The 27,109-nt window shown below is 34.3% G+C and overlaps 1 protein-coding gene across 2 annotated transcripts in view; it reads right to left on the reverse strand.

Moving 5' to 3' along the window:
* Positions 1-27,109, reverse strand: part of LOC149791647 (lymphocyte antigen 75-like) — a 195,995-nt gene that overhangs the window by 128,013 nt on the left and 40,873 nt on the right. For both annotated transcript variants that reach the window (XM_089970198.1, XM_089970197.1), the window contains exons 11-18: positions 26,798-26,920; positions 19,244-19,351; positions 18,720-18,878; positions 15,394-15,476; positions 14,779-14,947; positions 8,984-9,193; positions 5,921-6,065; positions 3,766-3,833 (exon numbers count right to left, since the gene is read on the reverse strand). In XM_089970198.1, the coding sequence (XP_089826324.1) occupies positions 3,766-3,833; positions 5,921-6,065; positions 8,984-9,193; positions 14,779-14,947; positions 15,394-15,476; positions 18,720-18,878; positions 19,244-19,351; positions 26,798-26,920 (1,065 nt within the window). The remainder of the gene's footprint in view (positions 1-3,765; positions 3,834-5,920; positions 6,066-8,983; positions 9,194-14,778; positions 14,948-15,393; positions 15,477-18,719; positions 18,879-19,243; positions 19,352-26,797; positions 26,921-27,109) is intronic.

Consider the following 27,109-nt stretch of genomic DNA (forward strand, 5'->3'; position numbering starts at 1 on the left):
GTTATCATTGATAGTAACTGAAATGAATAGTTTCTTATTGATAATTAATCATATATATATGTTATCTCATGGATAATGATTGAAATGAATAATTACTCATGGATAGTGATTAAAATGAATAATTACTCATGGATAATGATTGAAATGAATAATTACCCATGGATAATGATTGAAATGAATAATTACTCATGGATATTGATTGAAATGAATAATTACTCACGGATAATTATTGAAATGAATAATTACTCATAGATAATGATTGAAATGAATAATTACTAATGGATACTGATTGAAATGTATAATTACTCATGGATAATGATTGAAATGTATAGTAACTCACTGATAATGATTGAAATGAATAATTACTCGTTGATAATGATTGCATTGTGTAATTTACTCATTGATAATTATTGAAATGTATAATAACTCATTGATAATATTCGAAATGGACAATTACTTATTAATAATGTTTGGAATAAATAATTGCTCATTGATAATGATATAAATCTATATTACCTGATTGGCAATTATTTAAATTAATATATAACTCATTAACAATAATAAAAAGAATAATTATTCATTGATAACAATTGAAATGAATAGTTACACTTTTAAACTGATTTAGAAGAATAATTACGCATGAATAATGATTGAAATGTAAAATAACTCTTTGATAAGGATTGAAACATATAACTACTCATTGATAATGATTGAAATGTATAATTATCCATGAATAATAATTGAAATGTATAATTACTCATTGATAATGATTGAAATGCATAATTACCCAAGAATAATGATTGAAATGTATAATTACTCATTGATATTGGGTGAAATGAATATTTATTCATGGAGAATGATTGAAATGTATAATAATAACTCACTGATAATGACTGAATAAATGCTTGCTCATTGATAATGATTGAAATTTATAATAACTGATTGGTAATTATTGAAATTATTGTAGCACGAATTGACAATAATAACATGAATAATTGTTCATTGAAAATAATTGCAAAAATAATTAATCGTTGATAATAATTACTTATTAATATATATATATATATATATATATATATATATATATATATATATATATATATATATATATATATATATATATATATATATATATAATTACTCATTGATAATGATTGAAATGAATAATTACTCATTAATAATGATTGAAATGAATAGTTTTTCATTGATTTTGATTGAAATGAATAATTACTCTTTTAAAATTATTCAAATGAATAATTACTCTTTCATAATTATTGAAATGTATAATAACTTATTGATAATGATTGCAATATATAATTACTCATTGATAACGAATGAAATATATAAAATCTCCTTAATAATGATCAAAATGAATAAATACTCATTGAATATGATTGAAATGTAAAATAACTCAGTGATAATGATTAATATGAATAATTACTCATGGTAATGATTGAAATATATATTAATTCACTGATAATGATTGAATGAACAATTACTGATAAATAATGATTAAAATGTATAACTCATTGATAATAATTGAAATGAATAATTACTAACTGATAATGATTAAAATGTATAATAACTCATTGATAATGATCAAAATGAATAATTAAACATTAATAATGATTGGAATACTAATTGCTCATTGAAAAATATAAAAATCTATAATAACTCATTGGTAATTATTTAAATTAATATAGTACTCATTGACAATAATAAAATGACAATTATTCAAATGAAAAACTACTCTTTTAAAATGATTTAAATTAAAAATTAATCTTTTTAAAATGATTCAAATGAATACACACTCTTTTAAAATGATTGAAACGAATCATTACACATGTTTTTAATATAAAAATAATGAACAAACTTTACCTGTATGGAATTGACCCACGTCCGGTTATCAGACAAGGACTAAACATATATCCCAAGTTCGATTTTTCAGTGCATCTATTTACATAATATAAGTATCTTACATGTTTGTCAAACAGTGTTTATTACATCTTTCCCCCATTTTTTGATGCTAACGATAATTTTGTAAATAGTGTCGTGCTTCACGAGAACACGACCAGTCTCGTCTGGACAGTATTGATTTTCATATAAGTTTATTTTCTTTCTATTTATTTCTTGTTTTTCTTCTTCGTATTCCAGATCATTTGCTTACTTTAGAAAAGCTGCTGAAAATGGCCTCGCTTATGCGAGCACTTTCTTGCGATATGAGTACTTTCTTGTCATATTTGTTTTCGTATTATGAGTACATTCGTGTCATTTGGGTACCTTCTTGCAATATGAGTACTTTCTTGTCATATTTGTTTTTGTATTATATGAGTACATTCGTGTAATTTGGGTACTTTCTTGTCATATGAGTACTTTCGTGGCTTATGGGTACTTTCTTGTCATATGAGTACATTCGTGTCATTTAGGTACTTTCTTGTCATGTGAGTACTTTAGTGTTATATGAGTACATTCTTTCGTATGAGTACTTTCTTGCTGCATGAGTACTTTTGTGTTATATGAGTATATTCTTTCGTATGAGTACTTTCGTGTTATATGAGTACATTCTTTCGTGCTGCATGAGTACTTTTGTGTTATACTTCGTTTAGACAAGTATTTTATCCGCATCATAAAGGTAATGACCTTTGCATATGACATACGTAGAGAAACGACAATTTGTGTTTACATACAGAAATCAGCATAACCGGCATTGGAAATAACAACACTGAAATCATAGTATGACTATACATCCCCGTTTGTCTGTACCCCTTACCGATTTCAATAATGGAAAACTTTAATGTGATAAAAAGTGCAAGGAACTTAGTCAATTCATTCATTGATTTACAATTTCTAACCTGACTGTGAGTAGAGTGTCCCTAACACCGTCATTGTCTGCGCGTTTCACGCTTAATGGAAGTTTTCACTATAATAGACGGACATGCTCGAGATCCATTTACAATTCCTGGACAAGTCAATTTCCAGATAAGGGGTGTATGTACGATTACAGATATACATATGTTGTCTGCTTCCGATATTTACAATGTCGAATCAAGCAAAGGAAAAGAATAAGAACAAATTTGCCTTTCAAGTGGATTTGACAAGCAGTTTACTTTCTATGTTCATGTGTGCAAAGGGATATAATTCCAAACTCTCAACGTAATGGTAATTTACGGAATTATCCGGCAGTTACCGAATAGGATTAACTACGTCATTATGTTGTCTGATGGAAATAAACTAGCCCATACTGTACGCAATATGGCACCGTGTTAGTATGGAAAGTCCGTTAAGCATGAAAGGTGCAGGGGATGCCAGTATTAGGGCCATTCTGGTCACAGTCAGAATAGAAATTATAAATCAATAATTCAATTGACTTAGTTCTGTGCACTTGTTATCACATTAAACGTTTTCGATATTAATTTTTTTTTTTTTTTTTTTTTTTTTTTTTTTTTTTTTTTTTTTACAAACAAACGGGATGTATAGTCAGGATATAACCTGCATTGGAAATGAGCACTTTCGAATTTAAGGTTTACGTTAGCACATGCAGGTCAGTATATAATTTTGTATTTGCCTTAAATATGGCAGCTGAATATATAATCCGTTAATTCACTGCAAATCTGCGTATCACCACTACTTTGTGTCGGGCGAAATACTTATAATGTACCAGGGCACTATTAGACTATTGACAATTGATGCTTAAGCATTCGTTTCCCTTCCTGTCGCAATAGCGATTAACTTCAAAATATCTTGCTCGAGGGAAAAATAGTATACCTTCAAACACTTCCACTTCGCAAATTGTCAAATACTCCATCCTACTGGGTATGTCAATTCGGACGTATCTGACAAACAAAAGAAGCAAATGAATGCAATAAACATTCAACTTTTTGGGCATAGGTTGGTGTTTTACTGCACATGAACACAGTAGGTTATTTTGTGCCGGGACAATTGGATTTAAGTTCCTTGTCCAAGGACAAGCATTGGTTGCTGACAGAGGCTGGCACTTTGGTAGGATTCGAGCCCACACCCTTTCGTCGTGAGTCATGCATCCTAACCTCTGCGCCACCGCGGTTACCAAGCTTAAAAATCATTTTTGAACAGATAGCAAAAGCAATATAGTCACCACTCTTACTTTGTCATGGAAACCAGAGTGTCAAATTGAAGCAAATAATAATAATAATAATAATAATAATAATAATAATAACAATAATATCGCTGTGTATCATATTAGCATGTTTCATTAGGTAGATAGATAGATAGACAGACAGACAGACAGACAGACAGATAGATAGATAGATAGATAGGTAGATAGAGATAGATAGATAGATAGATAGATAGATAGATAGATAGATAGATAGATAGATTTTTACATTGATTGATCAAGTTGGTTCCAAGACAATTGCAGATGAAGTACAAGATTAAATGCATGTCCCATTTAAGCTTTACATCGCGTGCCAAGATAAAAGCTAAGTGGACATCTATTTTAGTGATGCCACATAATCTTAATTTAGTATCATCTTTTGACGATATATATTCTAGCGCTGCCCTTTGATCTGTTTGTATACATTGTTTTAATTAATGTTTAGCCGAAAATACGTTTGCAGAAAACGATCACACCGTTATAGGAAACGGTGCTTGCCGAATTTGTAATAAAACTACAATTCAAGGTTAAGTTAATGCTTATCATTTGTGGGTTCCGTTTTGATTCTTAAGATCAACAATATCCTTCAAAAGGAAGAATGCAATCTTCTATTATTTACTTAAGTGTGTAATGTAGAGATGTATTGGAGAAATATTTTTAATATTATTTTAATTCCTATATTTTCACACGTGAAAAATAGATCGATAAACATATGAAAATATAAGATTCCCTATCATGCCATCCGACGATCAGTTGTGTGTGCCTACAAAAGTTGTGCCTGCAAAAATAAAACGAATATTTTGTGAGTTAGAACAAATAAATAGAAATGCCTCACATTTCAGACATGGAAATTAATCTGTGATAATGTATTTCGACCAGACACCGTTCGCGTATCTCGGATGTCATTTCCCCATGCTTCCTTGACAACAACAAACTCATTGTGATGCTTTGCCGAATCTGACTTGCATTGTTTTCAGATTTGGTCAAATGGTCAACAAACTGACAAAATGTAATTTATTGCGACAAATTAGGTCAACCTAATCCTATCGCTTTCTTACGTCACGTCTATGATCAGGCCAGGAAAGTGAGATGAATTTATGAAAAAGGGGTGGGTGTTAGCGTGTTGTGTCGAGGAGTGTGTTTACTCTTCTAAACTTCAATTCTGGAGCACGTTTATCTTATAGTAAAAAGAAAATTGTCTTTTCCCACGTTAATACCGGATATATTTCATCTTGTGGTATAAAAAAATATATTTTAACTTGTGTCTTCGTCACTATTTAAAATATAACACAATGAAATATATCCGCTATTAACAAAGGAATATAAAATATCCTCTGTATATTATTTGACCGGACACAAACAGGGAAAGATTTGCAATGCAGCCTTTCAAAGTACTAAGACTGAATTCAGATTTTAAAAAATACATGATTAAAAAATCATATAATGTGTCTTTCAGAAGAACTGAAATTTCGAATGAGACTTGAAGTACAAATAATAACAAACAATAATTCCGAAGTTTACATGACTCAAATCTAACTCATAAAAAAACTTACATAAGGTCAAACCATACATTTTGAGCATGAGCTTTTCCGTGACACACACACACGCACACACACACACACACACAAAAATACATACATAGCGTCGATTAATAAATTAGGCGAGGTAATTTGTATTTACATAGGCGTGAAAAATACATGACGATGGACAGTTTCTATTTACGTTGGTATGAATAAAAAATGAGAAAGGGCATTTTTTTAAAACTAAAAAGCGGATATTGTTAGTTACCTGGCAGAAATGGATGGGGATACTATAGCACTGATGACAGCAGGCGGTTCATGGCGCTTGTTCTGAAAAACCACGGTACCCGTCTGTGACGAATCGTTCTTCAATAGAATTTGTAGGTCTTGCAGCCACGGCAAACAAGGCTTGCCTGCATGAACACGAAAACACAAGAAACTAAGCTCGTGAAGCTATTTCCCGGCGTTATATTCTACGGTATATTTATGAACGGCAGATTATTTAACTTGGTTATTTTACCCCTGTTCTCACTTCATAATCTTTGATGTATCCCACAGACTTCAAATCTTGAACTATGAGATGTTGAAATAAACAAGAATTTTGACATACTATAAACAGGAAGTGATACTGTTATCGTCTAGAATAGATGTGTAAGCAATAGAAGCTAACAAGAAAACGTTCATGACCTTGAAAACGTTCATGTCCTTGAACACATAATTACATGCAAAGGTCTGTACGTATAAAGAAGCTAACAAGAAAACATTCATGACCTTGAACACATAATTACATGCAAAAGTCTGTACGTATAAAGAAGCTAACAAGAAAACGTTCATGACCTTGAACACATAATTACATGCAAAGGTCTGTACGTATAAAGAAGCTAACAAGAAAACGTTCATGACCTTGAACACATAATTACATGCAAAGGTCTGTACGTTTAAAGAAGCGTCAGAAAGTTGAATTTATATTTTGTGTTTTCGTCGTTTGCCGGTAGAAATGAAGATGACTCTGAAATATAATTAGATATAGTGTCTACGGTTTATTTTGGAGCATATATAAGAAATATATATTGCTAAATTTGGAAATAGTTCATATGAAAATACTATAGCACAATAATAGATCAAGGCACTGAAGAATTTTTACCGCTCACAAATTGCTGGCATTTTTAAGGAACTTCATGCATCGAGCCCTTGAATGTGACCGCCTGTTTGATCACCCCAAGAACAAAAATACAACTTTAAATCATTAAATCATGCAGACGACCTTCAAGAAACACGCTTTTGAGGATTATACTAGTGCCACAAATCCAGTTTTTACTAAAAGTCCCCTTATCATTGGACATGTATATTGCATATGAAATAAAATATTTACCATCAAAGTCTTTGGATTTAGTGTTTTTATTTCTTACAACTTAAACATGACTTCAGTTTGCCATTTAATATCTTCAACCAAAAAAGGAAAGATCGAAGTGTTTTATTACGACATTATTTAAATCAGCAACGAACGATTCAGACGAAAAGAATCGCGTGCAAGTATTTCACTGTCAGTTTTGTTAGTCCATAATTTACGATAATGGCGCAGAAATGAGTACTGAGAAAAGACGTTCATTGAGTTATGTTATTATGGATACATTGATCTAAAAGATCGACAGGAAAATATATTTGGAAATGCGCAACTAAACAGAAAAAGTCAGTTTTTGCCTTGTAGAGTGTTCATAGGGAGATCAATTTATGCCGCTTTGTGTAGACGTTTACAAGAAACACAAAGTACAATAAAGCCATGAAACCCATCTTCATGTTTCACTCTTTGAGTGAATTATGAAATAATGCAAGTCAAGAATCTTTTTTCTTCACAGCAATGTTAGCAACTATCATTACTGTATTTGCCTAAGGAGGTTTTGCCGCAGATCTGATACATAAACACTGCCATGATATGAAATTATTGTGTAGAGATACAATCTTAGCACCCGATCTAAACACAATATCGATCAGTTTGGGCAGTATATCAGTGTTTACGTAATGACTGTATACTTTGATTATCTAATCGATGCTGCATAGGTGGTACAATTGAATTGATAATAAGACAAATCCTAGCAACGTCCAGCTCACATCTTGTTCTGTTCTGTTAACACGAGCTTTAACGATATCCCAAAATTGAAGGTGCAATGTGAAAGAAAGGGAACAGCGTCATAACTATGGCGCCGAACATATTTTAACTAACCAAGAATGATCAGCGGCCCCTGCCATTCAGTGCTTGTTGGAATACTGTTTAGTAGTGTCCATCCAGTAGAAGGTGTTGTCTTCTCTTCAGACAGTATGACATTCTTTTAAAAAGAGAACAGTATACTGACAGTCTGCCTAAGGATCGTGGTTATAAGTTGCCCATTATGACTTCAGTATTTGCATACAACATAATGTTCCGAATACAGTAAGCGTCTCGTGACAGATCAAGTGAAATATGATTACCCATAACTTGTGAACCCCATGGCAACAAGCTTGTCACTTATGTGTATGTGCAAAAAAAACGCATAGGATTTTGGACCCGAACGTGTGTGTGTGTGTGTGTGTGTCTGTGTGTGTGTGTGTTTCCGTCTATGCATATTTGTGCACGCATATATGAGTGGGAAGGTACGGAAGAAGCAATTATCAAAGAACATATTTTTATTTTTGGTGAGTACACATCATCAGGTAATGACCAAAGAAAAGAGCAACTCAACAAATGCTTCTCAGAACAAGCTGCTTCGTTAATAGTGATCTATATGAAGACGGATAATTAGCGCAAGGTGATGTGAACATGATTTTACCTTGATTATCATCGTATGAGTTCTCATCAACTCATTCCAATCCATAAGACCGAAACCGATACAGAGTTTCAGAGCGATTTTAGTGTCATTCAAATTTTAAAATTTCATACGCAATAGTCTTTTAATATTGACGAATATTGTCTCTAACAATATATTTCATATGCATGCAAAAGCAGACGACATATATTTTGAGCACTAAGTTAAAGACTGTTAAGCTGATTCCTGTGTGTCTATATTGTCCAGACAATCCTAGATAGACTGGTATTTTTATACACCCTACAGAATAGTCATTATATCTAAAAGTAACTATGAGGAAATTACAATATAGAGACCCAATATCCAGTTTGACATTCATTAACATTCGAGAAAAGGAAACATTTTCAATATATACCTATTGCAGCTGCTTAAATAAATGGAAGTTATGTTTCCATACCAAATATATTTCCCCCCAAAAATAACTAATCATGATTGAAACAAAAAATGACAGCTATAGAGGGAAACGTTCTTCCCATTGCTGCAAATCTTACAGTCAGTCCTGCTGTGAATGATGACACTGCCTATATTGTACTGGGTCCCAAGGTCTACTTCCCACCAGGGGTTGTAATCACGGTTGGTATGAGAGCAGGAGAATGTATCCAAAAGACTGTAACCTATATGGCCGTCCACAGCCAACGTGGCCACGTTCATTTCCCATAAGCTCGACTGGTTGGCAGTTTTTCCTACAGCTATATTCCTCACTGTAAAACAATAAAACAAAAGAGTGCTCAGTAACATTTGACATTGCCGCAGAATCATCAAACTGATTAGTTACCATGGTATTTTAAAAATAATTTTTAATCGTTGTCTCAACTGCAACCGAAATGTTTTTCAAACCAGTTAATTAAAAAATGCCAAAACTATCTTTTTACATTCTACATTTAACATTCTGTCTGATCTAGCCATTGTCAATTCCCTACAAAAGAAGTTTAAAAACCATGGTGGGTTAAACTTTTAAACATGCAACATATTTAAATGACCCAGTAGTGTAAAACAAAAGTTCTTCCTCTTTTAAGCATGCAAATAGCTTCGAGAATCGGAATATAAAAACATCCGTGTAACGGTTACAAATTTGTTGGTATGCCATTAGGCAAACTCTGTAATTCTCTCCCACACACGTTTCTATGTTAGTAGCTGAATTTTGGGATCCTCTCCCATCAAGTTTTGATGGTATTAGCTGAACTCTGGAATTCTCTCCAGAGCAACTGGCTGAACTCTGCAATTCTCCAGAGCAAGTTTCGATGCTAGTGGCTGAACTCTGCAATTCGCTCCAGAATACGTCTCGATGCTTCGATGCTATTAAGTAAATTCTGTAATTTTGTTCCGAACAAATTTCGATGCTATCGGCTGAACTCTGGAATTCTCACCTGGACAAGTTTCGATGTTATAGCTGAACTCTGAACTTGTCTCCCGAACAAGTTTCGATGCTATATTTTGAAGCCGTGAATTCTCTCATCACCACGTTTTGATGCGATAACGGAACTCTGTAATTCTGTTTAGCACACGTTTTGAACAACCGTAGATCTGAACAATTTAAACTTCTTTTCAAATACCTTCTCTGTGAATGCCTTACGCATATCCTCAGCTTTGTGGACACAGGAAATTGCTTGTGGTGCAATCATTTGCTGCATTTAAAGTGCTTATCTTTCAATCCTGCTAGTTAGCATGCATTAGTATGTGTTACGTACACGTAGTTTCAGATGGAATTTCCCACCGATTCTGGCTTTATGTCACCTATTTTAGGCATGCTGCCTTAGCAGTGTTTTAGTGTTTTTTTCCGTCTACAGCTTTAGTTGCTTTTTGTCGGTAGTTTTCATTTACAATTTATTCCTGTGTCTTTTGTACATATATATTGTACTGCATATGCTGTACGTTGGTCTTTTTATACATACATACATACATACATACATACATACATACATACATAATCTTGTCCAAATTTGTTCCTTCTATTTATATATTTGTGTGTGTATTTTAACACTGTATTTATTAGCCTTTATGCATCTATATTTTATGAGCATAATTAGGAGATGGAATACATTTCATCAGATTGATTTCTCTGCAAAGAATTTTGAAAAAGACATTAATTCTTTATGTATGTATGTATGTATGTATGTATGTATGCATGTAGGCAGGTAGGTAGGTAGTTATGTAGCTAGGTAAGTATGTAGGTAGGTGTGTTGGTAGGTGTATTGGTAGGTATGTAAGTAGGTAGATAGGTATTTTATTAATTTATGTATTTTCTCATCATATGTATAATATGCACACATATGTATGTGTCTATACGTATGTTTTCATATGTACATGTGTATATATATGTTTTGCATTATTTCCATACAGGCATGAATGTATGTATGTTAAGTTTAAAATATTATTTAATTGTGCATATTAAGGAAAATAGCTTCAATGAGATTATGCGTTTCATTATGTAAGTGCAATAAGTACAAACCAGTTCCAAATATCCACATAACCAGCTAGTCGTACGGAATTGTGCATTACAGTTTAGCATATACATTTTGTTTTAAACATTGCAGATAAGGTAAATTGTGAAGTAACAATCGAGCATTAGTTCTTCGAATGGCAAAACACAACAAAAGATAACATTTGAGACAGGCTCTATAATTCTCGCAAGATTGTTTTCTTTTTGTGGTCAGTTACCTGATATACAACAACAGTGAATCCTTTCCTTTTTTTTCTTTCTTGATTTGTTGTTGATGCAGCTCTATTTTGTATATATATAATAAATGATTTAGTGCATAAAGAGTGGTTAATTGTAAAACGTAACAAATTATATGTTTAAATAAGTGATTAACCTTCTTCATTACATGTAAAAATGAGACATGTGAAATAATACATAGTAATATACTTTTGGAATTAGTGAACCAGTTTATATATTAAATCTGGAATTACAACGATTTAAGATCTACTGTCTGATTCATTTTAAACAAAATCCGCTGGCATACGTAAAAATCTGTTACATAAATGTCCCCGACACGTTCTTTCATTGGATATTAGTCGTATATCGCCTATCGGTATACACGATTCATTAGTTTGTACGCCTTTGCGTGTTTTGTAATTTATGCTATTAACCGCTAATTAAAGCTTAAATATCGATACAAAATTTTAGAGTTTCAATGGTTTCTGAATTAAAGAGGCATCTTTCCTCAAACATAACGGTAACAAATTGAAAATGTTTAGCCATCTCAATTAGTGTCAATTTTCTCAAACATTTTTAAACATATTATCGATCAGTTATTACTAGACATTAAACATATTATCGATCAGTTATTACTAGAATTATCCACAAGGAGCATTCTTCCCTTCTTTGTTTTACTGTTCGATTTATTAATCAAATTTATTGCTAAGATTGTTTTATGTCTGCATTTAGTACCCCGTTGCGTTCTCAGCCTAATTTTTATAAAATAACAAAGAGCTGCATGCGTACGCAGATTCACGTTGAGACCGAGCAAGAAACAACACTGATGGAAATCAATACTGCAACACAAAGCATGCAAGGCGTGGTTCCAAGATGGCTAACAGCAAACGCAGTAATACCCGCTCCAACACTAAGGGCCAGTAAGGCTATTGGTTTATCTCTAGCTTAAAATTGGAGTCTGATAGCTGGACAAGAAGAACAACACTATTATTAGTCTGGGACTCTAACACTGAGGGTGCAGACCTTAATATCGGAGAGGGAGGCTATTGTTTTGCCAAAAGTAAGAAAACCAATAGGAAAAGTAATCAGAAAAGGAAATCTGCCCACAACGAGGAGGCTAGCCACTCCGTTACTCCAGCTTCTAACTTAGGCGGTATACAAGGCCACCAACAACGAGAAAAGGCGCCCCAAATGCTTAGAACAACATCTATTTCTACCCAGACTAAAGTTCAACAGCCAAAACTAGGAAGGACTCTGTAACGCAGATGGATATATCCACAAGGGAAGCTACCACCATGACTGAGAAACCGCTATAAAAAAAGCACTCAGCTAACCATACGGTAGGAGCGGAAGGAGGGAAGGATAAGGACAGAGAAGAAGATACGGTCGAGCAATGCGCCACGAGGTTGGGTTGCCAAAATAAATGACACCAAAAAGTCCAAAAATCTCATTAGTTCAATCAAGTACATGACCTGGAGATCTCTGCAACTAATGAAGCAGCCCAATACACAACAATGGCTGTTTGCTCAGCGTACGCTAGAGAACTATCCGATAGGCTATGAGAATTGCCCGCTTACCACCCTTGTGAAACTCGCCACTAGGTTGTCAATTATCCGTGAGTATGATGCATTTCCCACAAGAGTATGAGGATAAACACACTCCGGCTGTCACCAGGGATTACGAGAACCGCAGTGACACCTTCAAGCTGCGGACATAACAAAAGCCCTTCTCAGGGCTACAAGTTGCCTCTTATTTTTAAGGGAACCATTTCGGCTTGGTATCTCTCTTTGATAAAACTATATTCAAACAAACTTGATACATTGGATTTCCACATCAAAACTTCAAACCTTTTATGACCTAACAGTGACCAAACTTTTTATATGTCGCTTAGACATATTAATCAAATAGAACAATTAGGGCATTTTATTATGTACACTATGTACTAGAATTAGATTTATTAAGAAGTAGGACATTTTTTTAGACTTGCTGGATTTGATCTAATTGCACAGGTGGATAACACATTATTGGTATTTTGTTTACTGTCCATTAGAAAAACTGGACTAGATTTGAAATAAGTACGGGCTGGCGTTTCTGGGAGTACACAACATTCTTGGCTGGCTTTCCCGAATCACTTGTTTCCTGACATATCTCGGACATCGTACCTTGACGGAATGTGGACCATTTCCACTCGTCAAACAACAAGGTGTCCTAATGTGACGTCAATGTTGCAGACCAATCGTAGCCGACGTTACATACTGCTTGGGTTGACACAAGGTGCGTTCAATCGCAACTGAATTCCATCTTTTCAATCATGAGTTCGTGTTGGGTTCATTCTCACTCATGACGGCCCTAAATTCAGGTCGTTAAGGGCTAATTAGTCCCACGATCTGATGCCCAAATTAATAAGTGTTCTTTGAACACATAAATGCCTGTGGGATGGATGAGGCACCAATTTCTTCCCGAGGAGTAATAAAAAAATCCAGCTGTGTTGGAATAAATCGTACAGCATGCCCTAACAAGCGAAATTACGTTAATTAAACAAACTAACTAACAAATGCACACAGAGTGATTGCTTGTATAATTGCAATACCAGTAGCTGGTACAGGAAAGTAACATTTCCATTGGTCAGAATGTGATCAAAACAAATTGCGTTCATTTCTGTATGAACTGTAAGGAGAACTACTTTTCCACTTCTATAAATAGAATCACTTGTACAGCATAAGATAAACACAGCCAGTTAAGGCAGACATGAAGTAAGCATTAAAGAAAAACAACATTCTAACAATAAACAAAAAATAATTGAAAAAATGTGGCTTCCATTAGTTGAAGGACTGGTATTATGATGACCTTATTACGATCAAGCTGGACATCGCAAGTGCTATACATAGCTACGTAACAGAAAAACCACAAACATGTATTACTACGCTCAATTAAGATTTCTGTTTTTTAATGATGCAAACAAAATAACATAACAAATAATTAAAATTTCAATTATAAGAGTTTAACGTTGGTTTTTCTGAGTTCATCCTGGTATAAACTGTCAGTTGCCAACTCACACAGCTTACATAACGCCCTTCATGCGTTAGTTGCTGTGTGAGTCGGCAGCTGACAGTTTATACCATGATGAACTCAGAAAAACAACGTTAAACTCTTACATGTCTCCACATCTACCTGACCATAAAATAATATAAATACTACCATAGTAAAAAAAAAGGTCCGACAACGCATACGCGGATGTTTAATTTAGACAGATACAAAGATAAGTATATTTCAAACAAGCACTGCACTCACACTCCGTAGCCTCTGTGTTGGCGTTTAGCACAAGTTCCAAGCAATGACTCATGTATGTATTATGAATGGGAATATGGACAAAAATTGCCAGCTCAGTTAAAACCTTGGACGTCGACAATAAAGTTGTATTGATCTCCCAGTAGAATTGCCTTCGTGATATACATGCATGCAACCTTTTCGATATTACATATTCAGTAGAGAATTTGCGGCAACAACCGTTTTTAGTAGCAGGACAGAAAGACTGCCATTAGAATATATTTTACAAGCACTTTATTCATAACCAAACAAATGACATAGTGCTTGAAAAACCTGAATCCAAGGAAAACTGTTTAATCTTACCTGCCATTCTCTGACAGACGAAGCCCAGTTTGAACGCACACGGATAGTCTATCCACTTGCCATGGTCTTGACTTCCGATGTTGGAGCCCATTGCAACGCAGTTCTCGCTGTACATGGCACCCAGTATCTTATTGTCCGGATCACCGTGTCTCCAGTAGGTCAGAGAAACCTGAAAAGGAACAATCTGAATTATGCATATAAATTATCGCATAATATTTGTAACCTGTATTTCAATTTCTCGAGGAGGCTTAATTTGCAGGATAACCGGTTTTGATATTATAGATGCCACTGCAAATGATATACTCTCTCGTACCTAACACAAAACAGATATATGAATTATTCCACGATAATTTTTTCTTCAAATTAGCAAACAATAGTGATAATAAATGTTACAATTTCTTCAAAAGCTTATATTGAGATATGTTATATCAAGCGATCCTTTCGAAATTTATCTATTGATTAAAACAAAAAGTCATGGAATATTACGCGATCATCTAAATTTGACATTCTGTAATAAACGTAACCATTTCGAAACATATGAATATCGGCACTTGGTTAAAACTATTTTAAAAAGATTATAGTGTATTATATTGTTTATACTACTGAAATATGTACCTGTTCGTTCTGATCCAGCCACACAAACTTCTTTTCCTGCTGTCTGTCATTTAAGCCGATCCATACTTCCTGCTGGATTTGACCTGATAATAAAAGTCATTTTCAAGCAGACTTCTCGTGTGGCTCCGTAAGATCCATACGAAGGTCTGATAAAGTTCAACCAGACTCACGCGGGAATATGAGAGGCAAACGTTGACTAGCAGTCTGGTCAGAGTTTCTACATTAAATTGTACCAACAGGTATCGCTCATTTATTTTTCTTTCTTGTTTTTCATGTCTGAAACAATACATTGTCTATACCGTAAAGGGCATATGCAATATTTGTGCAAAGGCGAAAAATGTAAATATGTTTATCATTTTCTTTGAAGGTGGTGAAATGCATTGGAACAAAGCAAGCAATGCGGACTTCACTCGACTATTGTAGTCACTGACAACCGAGTCAATCTTCGGTGATTGTACGTTTTCAGAAAACTGTCATACTAGATATCTGAGACAAATATGGAACCGTTATACTTTTTCCCATGATGCACAGCGCATATGTCAAGCTACAAACCAATTTATGCGGTTCTAGACGACTCTCCAAACCAACTGTTTTGGGAACGACGTCACTGTGGTGCATATGACGTCGCAGACGAACCAATCGGGAGACATGGATTTACTATTTATAGGCTTAAGATATTGTCTTGCCAATTTAAACGAGTTACCAGCAAGCCCTTGCATGGCGAATATGACACCAAAAAACCACGCAATATGGTTGAATAAAATTAATAAAGGTCTATAAGAACGTTTGTCAAGTTCGAAATGAGACTAGTAGAGGAGCTTATTCGTTGGCAGGTTGGTCAGCATTTTTTATACATTTACATAATAAATTACATTTTGTACCGAGCACTTGAAATATGTGAAGGTAAATCGAGTTTTTGCTTCTACAGGAACCTCCAGCCAATCGTCTGATGGTGACACTAAGTCCTTGAATCGACGGAAATGGACACAGCTGCTCTGTTATGTGCTGTTACATTATACCACTTTTCAATTAGTTAATGCAACTGTTAAGATTTTCTCGTTTGGTAGATAAAAATGTTAATATGCTTTACGGAAATAAATGACGACCCAACACATGACGACCCATGACGGACAGAAGAGAATAAAAGAGAAGTTTATGAGCGACAGATATCACTAATAATTAATTGTACTGACTGTGACCATCTCTCGCTCAGCATAGATTTCTGAGTCACGCAAGTGTGTGTTTGAACGAGATGATGACAATAGAAGACCGGGTAACACTAAGTCTCTTGTCTTCAAACGTTAGTAATTTTTCATACATAACTAGACAAGAACAAAAAGAGATATTTCTCAAAAATGAGATCATTCAAAACTCAGTCCAAAACTCTGAACACATAAGCATGGCGATTACCTGGGACTTTCTGTAGTATAGCATCTAAAGGTTATAATTTTCTGGAATCTCCTGGGAATGGTGATGTATAAAGCTTTAATATAGTCTGAAGTGATCGATGTCCTAATAGCCTGCATATACTTATCTTGATCTTGGCGATATTTATTGGAATGCAGGGTTTGTCTGAGTCTGATTATGAGAAAATGTCAATGTCAACCATGTCGAGGTCACGTGACTATGAGGGCCATTCACGATTGTCAGCATTTTCTTTCTTCCTATTTACAGGCATGAGACCATACCGAATTGGGCATTGCACCCTTTAAATGCAAACTGTGAATATGCTACATATTTTCAAAAAACTGGCCATAAATGAAAGTTAAGCGTATTAATATACTACTCGCTTTTACTATTTCCTCAGTTTTGACAATAGTACCTTTCCTACGATGCACATTTCTTCTTGTTCTTGTTATTTTTGTTTTTCTTGTCATACTGCTTGTGCCGTAACGCATCTCAGAGAGCGATTATGGTCAAGACTTAGGTATGAGGCTTTGCTTGTTTGTCATATTATGTTTTCTCAGTGTCTCCATTACTCCATCTATCCATCTTTTTCTTCGTCTTTATTTTCCTTTAAAGCCTGATGTTTTGATGTTTTAAGCTTGAGCTGTGGGTTATTGGTGCTTCATTCTTATGAGATGTTCGAACCATTTAATTCCTTGTGTCATAATGTAGTCTATGACAAGTATTGTTTCAGCCGATTCTCTGATCGTCTCGTTCCGTATCGGATCCGATCTGATGCGTAGTTTGACTTTCCAAATATGACACCTACTCTGGCAGTATTTCCATGTGGTCCTAGACACTGGGGTCTGTAAGCTTCTTTGATTGTTCCCGACACATACAGATTGTTTTCACCAGTAATGATAACCTAGATTGTATCGGAAACTGTTACTTTATCCCATATATTTCAACCGTGTGATGTATCTTCTTTATGGACCATTATGTGAGATTTCCTTGGATTATTAGCAACTACCGTCACTGTCTTCCAATCTCGGCGTTTCTTTAAGCCATAATTATACAGTCATGCATACTTTTACAGGTACATACTGATTGCTTTGTTTCATCACTCTCAGTAGTTGACGACCTCCCTTGGCATCTTTGAATTTTCTCTATCCACGACAGACGATTGTTTCCACATTTTTTTTGGTTCAAATTTAATTACTAGCGGCGAGATGGCATGAACATTAAATACTACTGAGATGCTTCTCCGACTTCACCTTTCTTATGAAACTCTATAGTCAGCTGTCATTGCTCTGTTGACATTTCGTGTCATCTGTGATCTATATATATAATGTTATACTTAATCTCTTTCCATGACTGACCATTCCCTTTTTATTTTGGTAATGGTTAAAGAACAGCATAAATATATGTCCAAACACAATCCCTTTACCGTCCGGGCAAAGGTAAGAACGAAACAAAAATGTCTTGCTAATTAATCGGTGAAGTTAGAAAATACAATTAAGATACAACTGATGTATTACTTTAATTTCAGAACTAAATTTGTTCTGTATAACCTACACCTGACAAGGACAGTACGAAGACAGTCGTATTGTTGACAGTGATCGTATAATACCCGGAAATATAATAAAATCTCTTAAACATAATAAGTTTAGGTGTGATTTAGTACTTACATTGATGATGGTATTACATGAATGGGAGCTCATTTAAATTTAGATTGAAAATTGTATCACATTTACAGTTATTACATTTACGGCTTAAAGATCATCGTACTATGAAGTTTAGTTCAGTCACGAACTCGGTACTATAATATACTATATTTCGTGCCGAATAGGCTGAAGACAGCATTCATAAAAGTATGTGTGTACTTTCATTGAAATCCTTTTCTATATATATTGCGCTAAGAATGAAAGTGATGTATTTACCTGTCAGGAACTTCTGATCCTGTTCATTGGCTATAACTGCCAGGTCACTTAGATCCTGCCGACACTTCATCCGGGCTTCGAACCACGTGACAAGCTCCGTGTAGACCTTGAAGCAGTTGGACCTATCGATAATCCAGCCCTCCTGACATTTGAGTTCAGCTAGACAGAGATGACGTATATATGTGCAATATCGTACTCTAATGTAGGAAGGTCCATTAAAAATATATTTTTCACTGAAATGACTATTTAACTCTGTTAAAACATGAATTTGACATTTATTTCTATTAGATAGATAAGAACATCGACGATTGTGTGAACGAATAGAGCTCTTTCTGCTCCAGGAATTATAAACCATCTGCTAAGAGTACGCATTTTTCTCTTTTTAGTGTATGGTATTAAGCTATACTACTGCGAGGCTTTCTATGACAAAATAGTTAAATTTGTACTTTAAAAGAAATTTGTTCATTCTTAACTTAGGAAAGATGTCTGAACAACCAACATGGCTTTTGATATATGCTACTTACGAAAGACGTCAGGCGGTGGTTGGACCGGAACGTTAGACGGAGCTTTGCAAATAACTCCTCTCTCTGTCGAACAGTCGGCACTTATCTGCCATTTGAAATCTTTATCATCTGCAATTGCATACTATTAATGCCGACAATTAAAGAGATCAATAATTCAAATACATTGATGTATTTAAATAATTGTAAACTGACATTAACACATAGGACACATTTGTCACGAAAAGCACTTATTGATCAGTGCAGGTATTGTGAAGGGGTTATAATCCTAGTCTCGTCCTCTAAAGAGTTTGGGGGAGTCTTTTTCTAAGCAGATTCAAAATTTTCCGTTTTAGCTCCTTTGGCTACAGAAAACAATCAACAAATTATTTTATGTGTTTTTTATTATTGTGGTTTTGCCAAAATTGACAGGATGGTTGTCTTTTTCTTTTAAGACTGTTTGTCAATACGGTAAACCCATTATGATGAAATATAAGCTGGTTGTTATTTGGAAACATATTATGGTGAATTATAGACTGATTGTTGTTATGGTAAACACATTCTGAGGGATAGTTACTTCTGAAATCTTCAAAATGTTTCTCACTTAAGATTTTATTCCAGTTTACCGAAATCTTGTATCGATGCTACACCATCGACACCCTTGCATACATTTTCAGACATGTGTTTCTTGGCATCTCCAATGTATTAGAAAATGTCATTTGGGGTGTTTGAATCTTTGGGTGATGGACAAATTTCTCAGTTTGTAGTATGGCTGTTTTGTTCAACCTTTCTATGATATCTATGTCTTTATCAGATATGTATGTGTCATAGCTAGAAAACGTTTCAGTGTATATCTGCATTTTTCATCAATGAAAGCTTTAGCTAGTTGCTTAGCTAAAATTATATCTAAAAGTAATTATTATTTCTTTTCCATCATTTGTGAACCTGTTGGTCATGAAATCAGTGTTTAATGAAACGAATGTCGGTTGGTAAAATTTGTATCTCTTCATCAGGATCATATTTAATTTTATTTATATTGCAAACCAATTGTATTAAAATTCGATAATTGTCATACTCCAGACAGGCTAGCAATAATCAGTGGTGCATATTATGAATATTTCACGTTTAAATTATATTCGTCATGAGCTAGCTCGTCATGTGCTGGGTCGTCATGTGCTGCGTCGTCATGTGCTGGGTCGTCATGCGTTGGATATACCTATGCTCTACTCAGTTAATTGGTCGTTATCACGATCTTTATGAGTGCATATTCTGTTCTCATTGAACTTTTGAGCGTATGCAATTTTACACAAAGCATAGTAAAATGAGTAAGCTTATAACGATGTATAACATTTATATTCTACTTCTAATATATTAAATTTGTATCGGATATCGTGGAAACTAATGCATGTATCAATCTACATTTTATTGGAATAATTATAAAAGACTCTACAGTATCAAATACATACCTATCATCTTTATTTTTACATAAAAGTATTTATTTTTTAACCAATTAAGACAAGATTTAAGCACGAGCTTTTCACTGAGCCGTCAATATATGTGTGTAGTGTTTAATATTAAATAAAACTTTCACATTCAATTGCTTACTATTCCAAATGTCTATACAAAATGTCAAATAAACTTTCAGCTGATTTATCCAGTTCACTTCCAATCAGTACAGGTACAAAAATATTTACTCCTATAGTAACATTCCCTCCCTATATTATAATCGGTACAATTACAGACATCATTACACGTATAGTAACATTCCCTCCCTATACCCTAATCAGTACAATTACAGACATCATTACACGTATAGTAACATTCCCTCCCTATACCCTAATCAGTACAATTACAGACATCATTACTCGTATAGTAACATTCCCTCCCCATACTCTAATCGGTACAATTAGAGACATCTTTACTCCCATAGTAGCAGTCCCTCCCTAAATCCTAATCAGTACAATTACAGACATCATTACTCCTATAGGAACATTCCCTTCCTATACCCTAATCAGTACAATTACAAACATCATTACTCCTAACCCTATTATCTAATCAGTACAATTACAGACATCATTGCTCCTATAGCAACATTACCTCCCTATACCTAATCAGTACAATTACAGACATGATTACTTGTATAGTAACATTCCCTCCCTATACCCTAATCAGTACAATTACAGACATCATTAAACGTATAGTAACATTCCCTCCCTATACCCTAATCAGTACAATTACAGACATCATTACTCGTATAGTAACATTCCCTCCCTATACCCTAATCAGTACAATTACAGACATCATTAAACGTATAGCAACATTCCCTCCCTATACCCTAATCAGTACAATTACAGACATCATTACTCGTATAGTAACATTCCCTCCCTATACCCTAATCAGTACAATTACAGACATCATTACTCGTATAGTAACATTCCCTCCCTATACCCTAATCAGTACAATTACAGACATCATTAAACGTATAGCAACATTCCCTCCCTATACCCTAATCAGTACAATTACAGACATCATTACTCGTATAGTAACATTCCCTACCTATACCCTAATCAGTACAATTACAGACATCATTACACGTATAGCAACATTCCCTTCCTATACCCTAATCAGTACAATTAAAGACATCTTTACACGTATAGTAACATTCCCTCCCTATACCCTAATCAGTACAATTACAGACATCGTTACTCGTATAGTAACATTCCCTCCCTATACCCTAATCAGTACAATTACAGACATCATTAAACGTATAGTAACATTCCCTCCCTATACCCTAATCAGTACAATTACAGACATCATTAAACGTATAGTAACATTCCCTCCCTATACCCTAATCAGTACAATTACAGACATCATTACTCGTATAGTAACATTCCCTCCCTATACCCTAATCAGTACAATTACAGACATCATTACTCCTAGCCCTATAATCAAATCAGTACAATTACAGACATCTTTACTCGTATAGTAACATTCCCTACCTATACCCTAATCAGTACAATTGCAGACATCATTACTCCTAGCCCTATAATCAAATCAGTACAATTACAGACATCTTTACTCGTATAGTAACATTCCCTCCCTATATTATAATCGGTACAATTACAGACATCATTACACGTATAGTAACATTCCCTCCCTATACCCTAATCAGTACAATTACAGACATCATTACTCGTATAGTAACATTCCCTACCTATACCCTAATCAGTACAATTACAGACATCATTACTCGTATAGTAACATTCCCTACCTATACCCTAATCAGTACAATTACAGACATCATTACTCGTATAGTAACATTCCCTCCCTATATTATAATCGGTACAATTACAGACATCATTACTCGTATAGTAACATTCCCTCCCTATATTATAATCGGTACAATTACAGACATCATTACTCGTATAGTAACATTCCCTACCTATACCCTAATCAGTACAATTACAGACATCATTACTCGTATAGTAACATTCCCTACCTATACCCTAATCAGTACAATTACAGACATCATTACTCGTATAGTAACATTCCCTCCCTATATTATAATCGGTACAATTACAGACATCATTACTCGTATAGTAACATTCCCTCCCTATATTATAATCGGTACAATTACAGACATCATTACTCGTATAGTAACATTCCCTCCCTATATTATAATCGGTACAATTACAGACATCATTACTCGTATAGTAACATTCCCTACCTATACCCTAATCAGTACAATTACAGACATCATTACTCGTATAGTAACATTCCCTACCTATACCCTAATCAGTACAATTACAGACATCATTACTCGTATAGTAACATTCCCTCCCTATATTATAATCGGTACAATTACAGACATCATTACTCGTATAGTAACATTCCCTCCCTATATTATAATCGGTACAATTACAGACATCATTACTCGTATAGTAACATTCCCTCCCTATATTATAATCGGTACAATTACAGACATCATTACTCGTATAGTAACATTCCCTACCTATACCCTAATCAGTACAATTACAGACATCATTACTCGTATAGTAACATTCCCTCCCTATATTATAATCGGTACAATTACAGACATCATTACTCGTATAGTAACATTCCCTACCTATACCCTAATCAGTACAATTACAGACATCATTACACGTATAGTAACATTCCCTCCCTATACCCTAATCAGTACAATTACAGACATCATTACACGTATAGCAACATTCCCTTCCTATACCCTAATCAGCACAATTACAGACATCATTACTCCTAGCCCTATAATCAAATCAGTACAATTACAGACATCTTTACTCGTATAGTAACATTCCCTCCCTATATTATAATCGGTACAATTACAGACATCATTACACGTATAGTAACATTCCCTCCCTATACCCTAATCAGTACAATTACAGACATCATTACTCGTATAGTAACATTCCCTCCCTATATTATAATCGGTACAATTACAGACATCATTACTCGTATAGTAACATTCCCTTCCTATACCCTAATCAGTACAATTACAGACATCATTACTCGTATAGTAACATTCCCTACCTATACCCTAATCAGTACAATTACAGACATCGTTACTCGTATAGTAACATTCCCTCCCTATACCCTAATCAGTACAATTACAGACATCATTACACGTATAGTAACATTCCCTACCTATACCCTAATCAGTACAATTACAGACATCATTACTCGTATAGTAACATTCCCTCCCTATACCCTAATCAGTAGAATTACAGACATCATTACACGTATAGTAACATTCCCTCCCTATATTATAATCGGTACAATTACAGACATCATTACTCGTATAGTAACATTCCCTTCCTATACCCTAATCAGTACAATTACAGACATCATTACACGTATAGTAACATTCCCTACCTATACCCTAATCAGTACAATTACAGACATCATTACACGTATAGTAACATTCCCTCCCTATACCCTAATCAGTACAATTACAGACATCATTACACGTATAGTAACATTCCCTCCCTATACCCTAATCAGTACAATTACAGACATCATTACACGTATAGTAACATTCCCTACCTATACCCTAATCAGTACAATTACAGACATCATTACACGTATAGCAACATTCCCTTCCTATACCCTAATCAGCACAATTACAGACATCATTACTCCTAGCCCTATAATCAAATCAGTACAATTACAGACATCTTTACTCGTATAGTAACATTCCCTCCCTATATTATAATCGGTACAATTACAGACATCATTACACGTATAGTAACATTCCCTCCCTATACCCTAATCAGTACAATTACAGACATCATTACTCGTATAGTAACATTCCCTACCTATACCCTAATCAGTACAATTACAGACATCATTACTCGTATAGTAACATTCCCTCCCTATATTATAATCGGTACAATTACAGACATCATTACTCGTATAGTAACATTCCCTACCTATACCCTAATCAGTACAATTACAGACATCATTACTCGTATAGTAACATTCCCTCCCTATATTATAATCGGTACAATTACAGACATCATTACTCGTATAGTAACATTCCCTACCTATACCCTAATCAGTACAATTACAGACATCATTACACGTATAGCAACATTCCCTCCCTATACCCTAATCAGTACAATTACAGACATCATTACTCGTATAGTAACATTCCCTCCCTATACCCTAATCAGTACAATTACAGACATCGTTACTCGTATAGTAACATTCCCTCCCTATACCCTAATCAGTACAATTAAAGACATCTTTACACGTATAGTAACATTCCCTCCCTATACCCTAATCAGTACAATTACAGACATCGTTACTCGTATAGTAACATTCCCTCCCTATACCCTAATCAGTACAATTACAGACATCATTACTCCTAGCCCTATTATCAAATCAGTACAATTACAGACATCTTTACACGTATAGTAACATTCCCTCCCTATACCGTTATCAGTACAATTACAGATCTCGTTACTTGTATAGTAACATTCCCTCCCTATACCCTAATCAGTACAATTACAGACATCATTACTCGTATAGCAACATTCCCTCCCCATACTTTAATCGGTACAATTAGATACATCTTTACTCCTATAGTAACAGTCCCTCCCTATATCCTAATCAGTACAATTACAGACATCATTGCTCCTACAGTAACATTCCCTATCTATACCCTAATCAGTACAATTACAGACATCTTTACTCCTATAGTAACATTCCCTCCCTATACCCTAATCGGTACAAATACAGACATCTTTACTTCTATTGTAACATTCCCTCCCTATAATCTAATCGGTACAATTACAGACATCTTTATTTCTATTGTAGCATTCCCTCCCTTAAATCTAATCGGCACAATTACAGACATCTTTACTTCTATTGTAGCATTCCCTCCCTTAAAACCAATCGGCACAATTACAGATATCTTTACTTCTATTGTAACATTGCCTGCTTGTACTCTAATCGGTACAATTACAGACATCTTTACTCCTCTAGTAGCAATCCCTCCCCATACTCCAATCAGCACAATTACAGACATCATTATTCCTATAGTAACATTCCCTCTCTATACTGTAATCAGTACAATTACAGACATCTTTACTTCTATTGTAACATTCCCTCCCTATAATCTAATCGGCACAATTACAGACATCTTTACTCGTACAGTAACATTCCCTCCCTATACTCTGATCAGCTACTACATGGTTGGATCCTTTTCGGGTCATTAAATCTAACAGAATTGCCACAGAGCCAACTTATCGGAATGATAATATGCTTTAAATATGATTCGCCAGCATTGAAAAATGAATACAAATTTGTACTGTTATTGCCGTAAAGTTTATACTAACTAAAACTGCTCTGAAATGGACCTTTGATCAGTATCTAGTATTAAAGATGTTCATGTATACCTGTGTATTTATTGCAATTTAAAACAACATTAAGTAGGTCTGTCTTTTTTTTCTAAAGTAGTCTAGTCTTGGTTCAGCGAATGCAAAGTCTTCATTCGGCCTGATATAACCAATGAGACTATATATATATATATATATATATATATATATATATATATATATATATATATATATATATATATATATATATATATATATATATATATATATATAATTTTGATTTATTAACTTTAATTAATTTAATAAATATTTCTGATTTTAGCATGTGTATTTAATAATCTATCCATTATCCAATATCATAATTTTAGCAACAGGAGCATGACAAAGAAAATCGTAGAACAATTTCTTACTTTTGCTCTAGTAATTGTAACGATTTGTCCGAATATCTACTAATGGTCCTGGTTTTGTGATTTTAAATTATGGTTTCTAACCTTATAGTGTCCCTACAGAGGACTCTTAAAAATGAAAACAATAAAAACAAAATATAATAAATATGATAAAAATAGCAACTAAGCAGAGAACAACAAAAACAACAACAAACAAATTCGTTCTATCTCTCATAGTTACACACTACTACATTTAACAAGCTATCAAAACAATGAAGTGACTATCAATTCATTTTTTGACTGCCTGTGTATACCTTTCCTTATATAGACACATTTGGTCAAGCCATTATTATCAGCTTTGCTGGAATTGCCTGCCCACATAGGACCTGTTATGTCGACGGGATCTCCAGACAGCCAAGACCAAGACTGGTTTGTTCCTATTCCAAGATAACGATGTTTATAGTACATCAAAAAACTTCAAGATTAGTCCTATCTGAGGTTATCTTATATGTACTAGGTCCACCTTACTTTAACTAAAGGTGGAGACGTCAGATTCAATTAAAATGCTAATAGACTGCCTCGATGGACGTGCCAAATACGGAAGAGCTGGCACTTGGGACAGATTT

The sequence above is a fragment of the Sinohyriopsis cumingii genome, chromosome 9 (assembly GCF_028554795.1).
Source record: "Sinohyriopsis cumingii isolate HCF-2022 chromosome 9, ASM2855479v2, whole genome shotgun sequence".
Taxonomy (NCBI): domain Eukaryota; kingdom Metazoa; phylum Mollusca; class Bivalvia; order Unionida; family Unionidae; genus Sinohyriopsis; species Sinohyriopsis cumingii.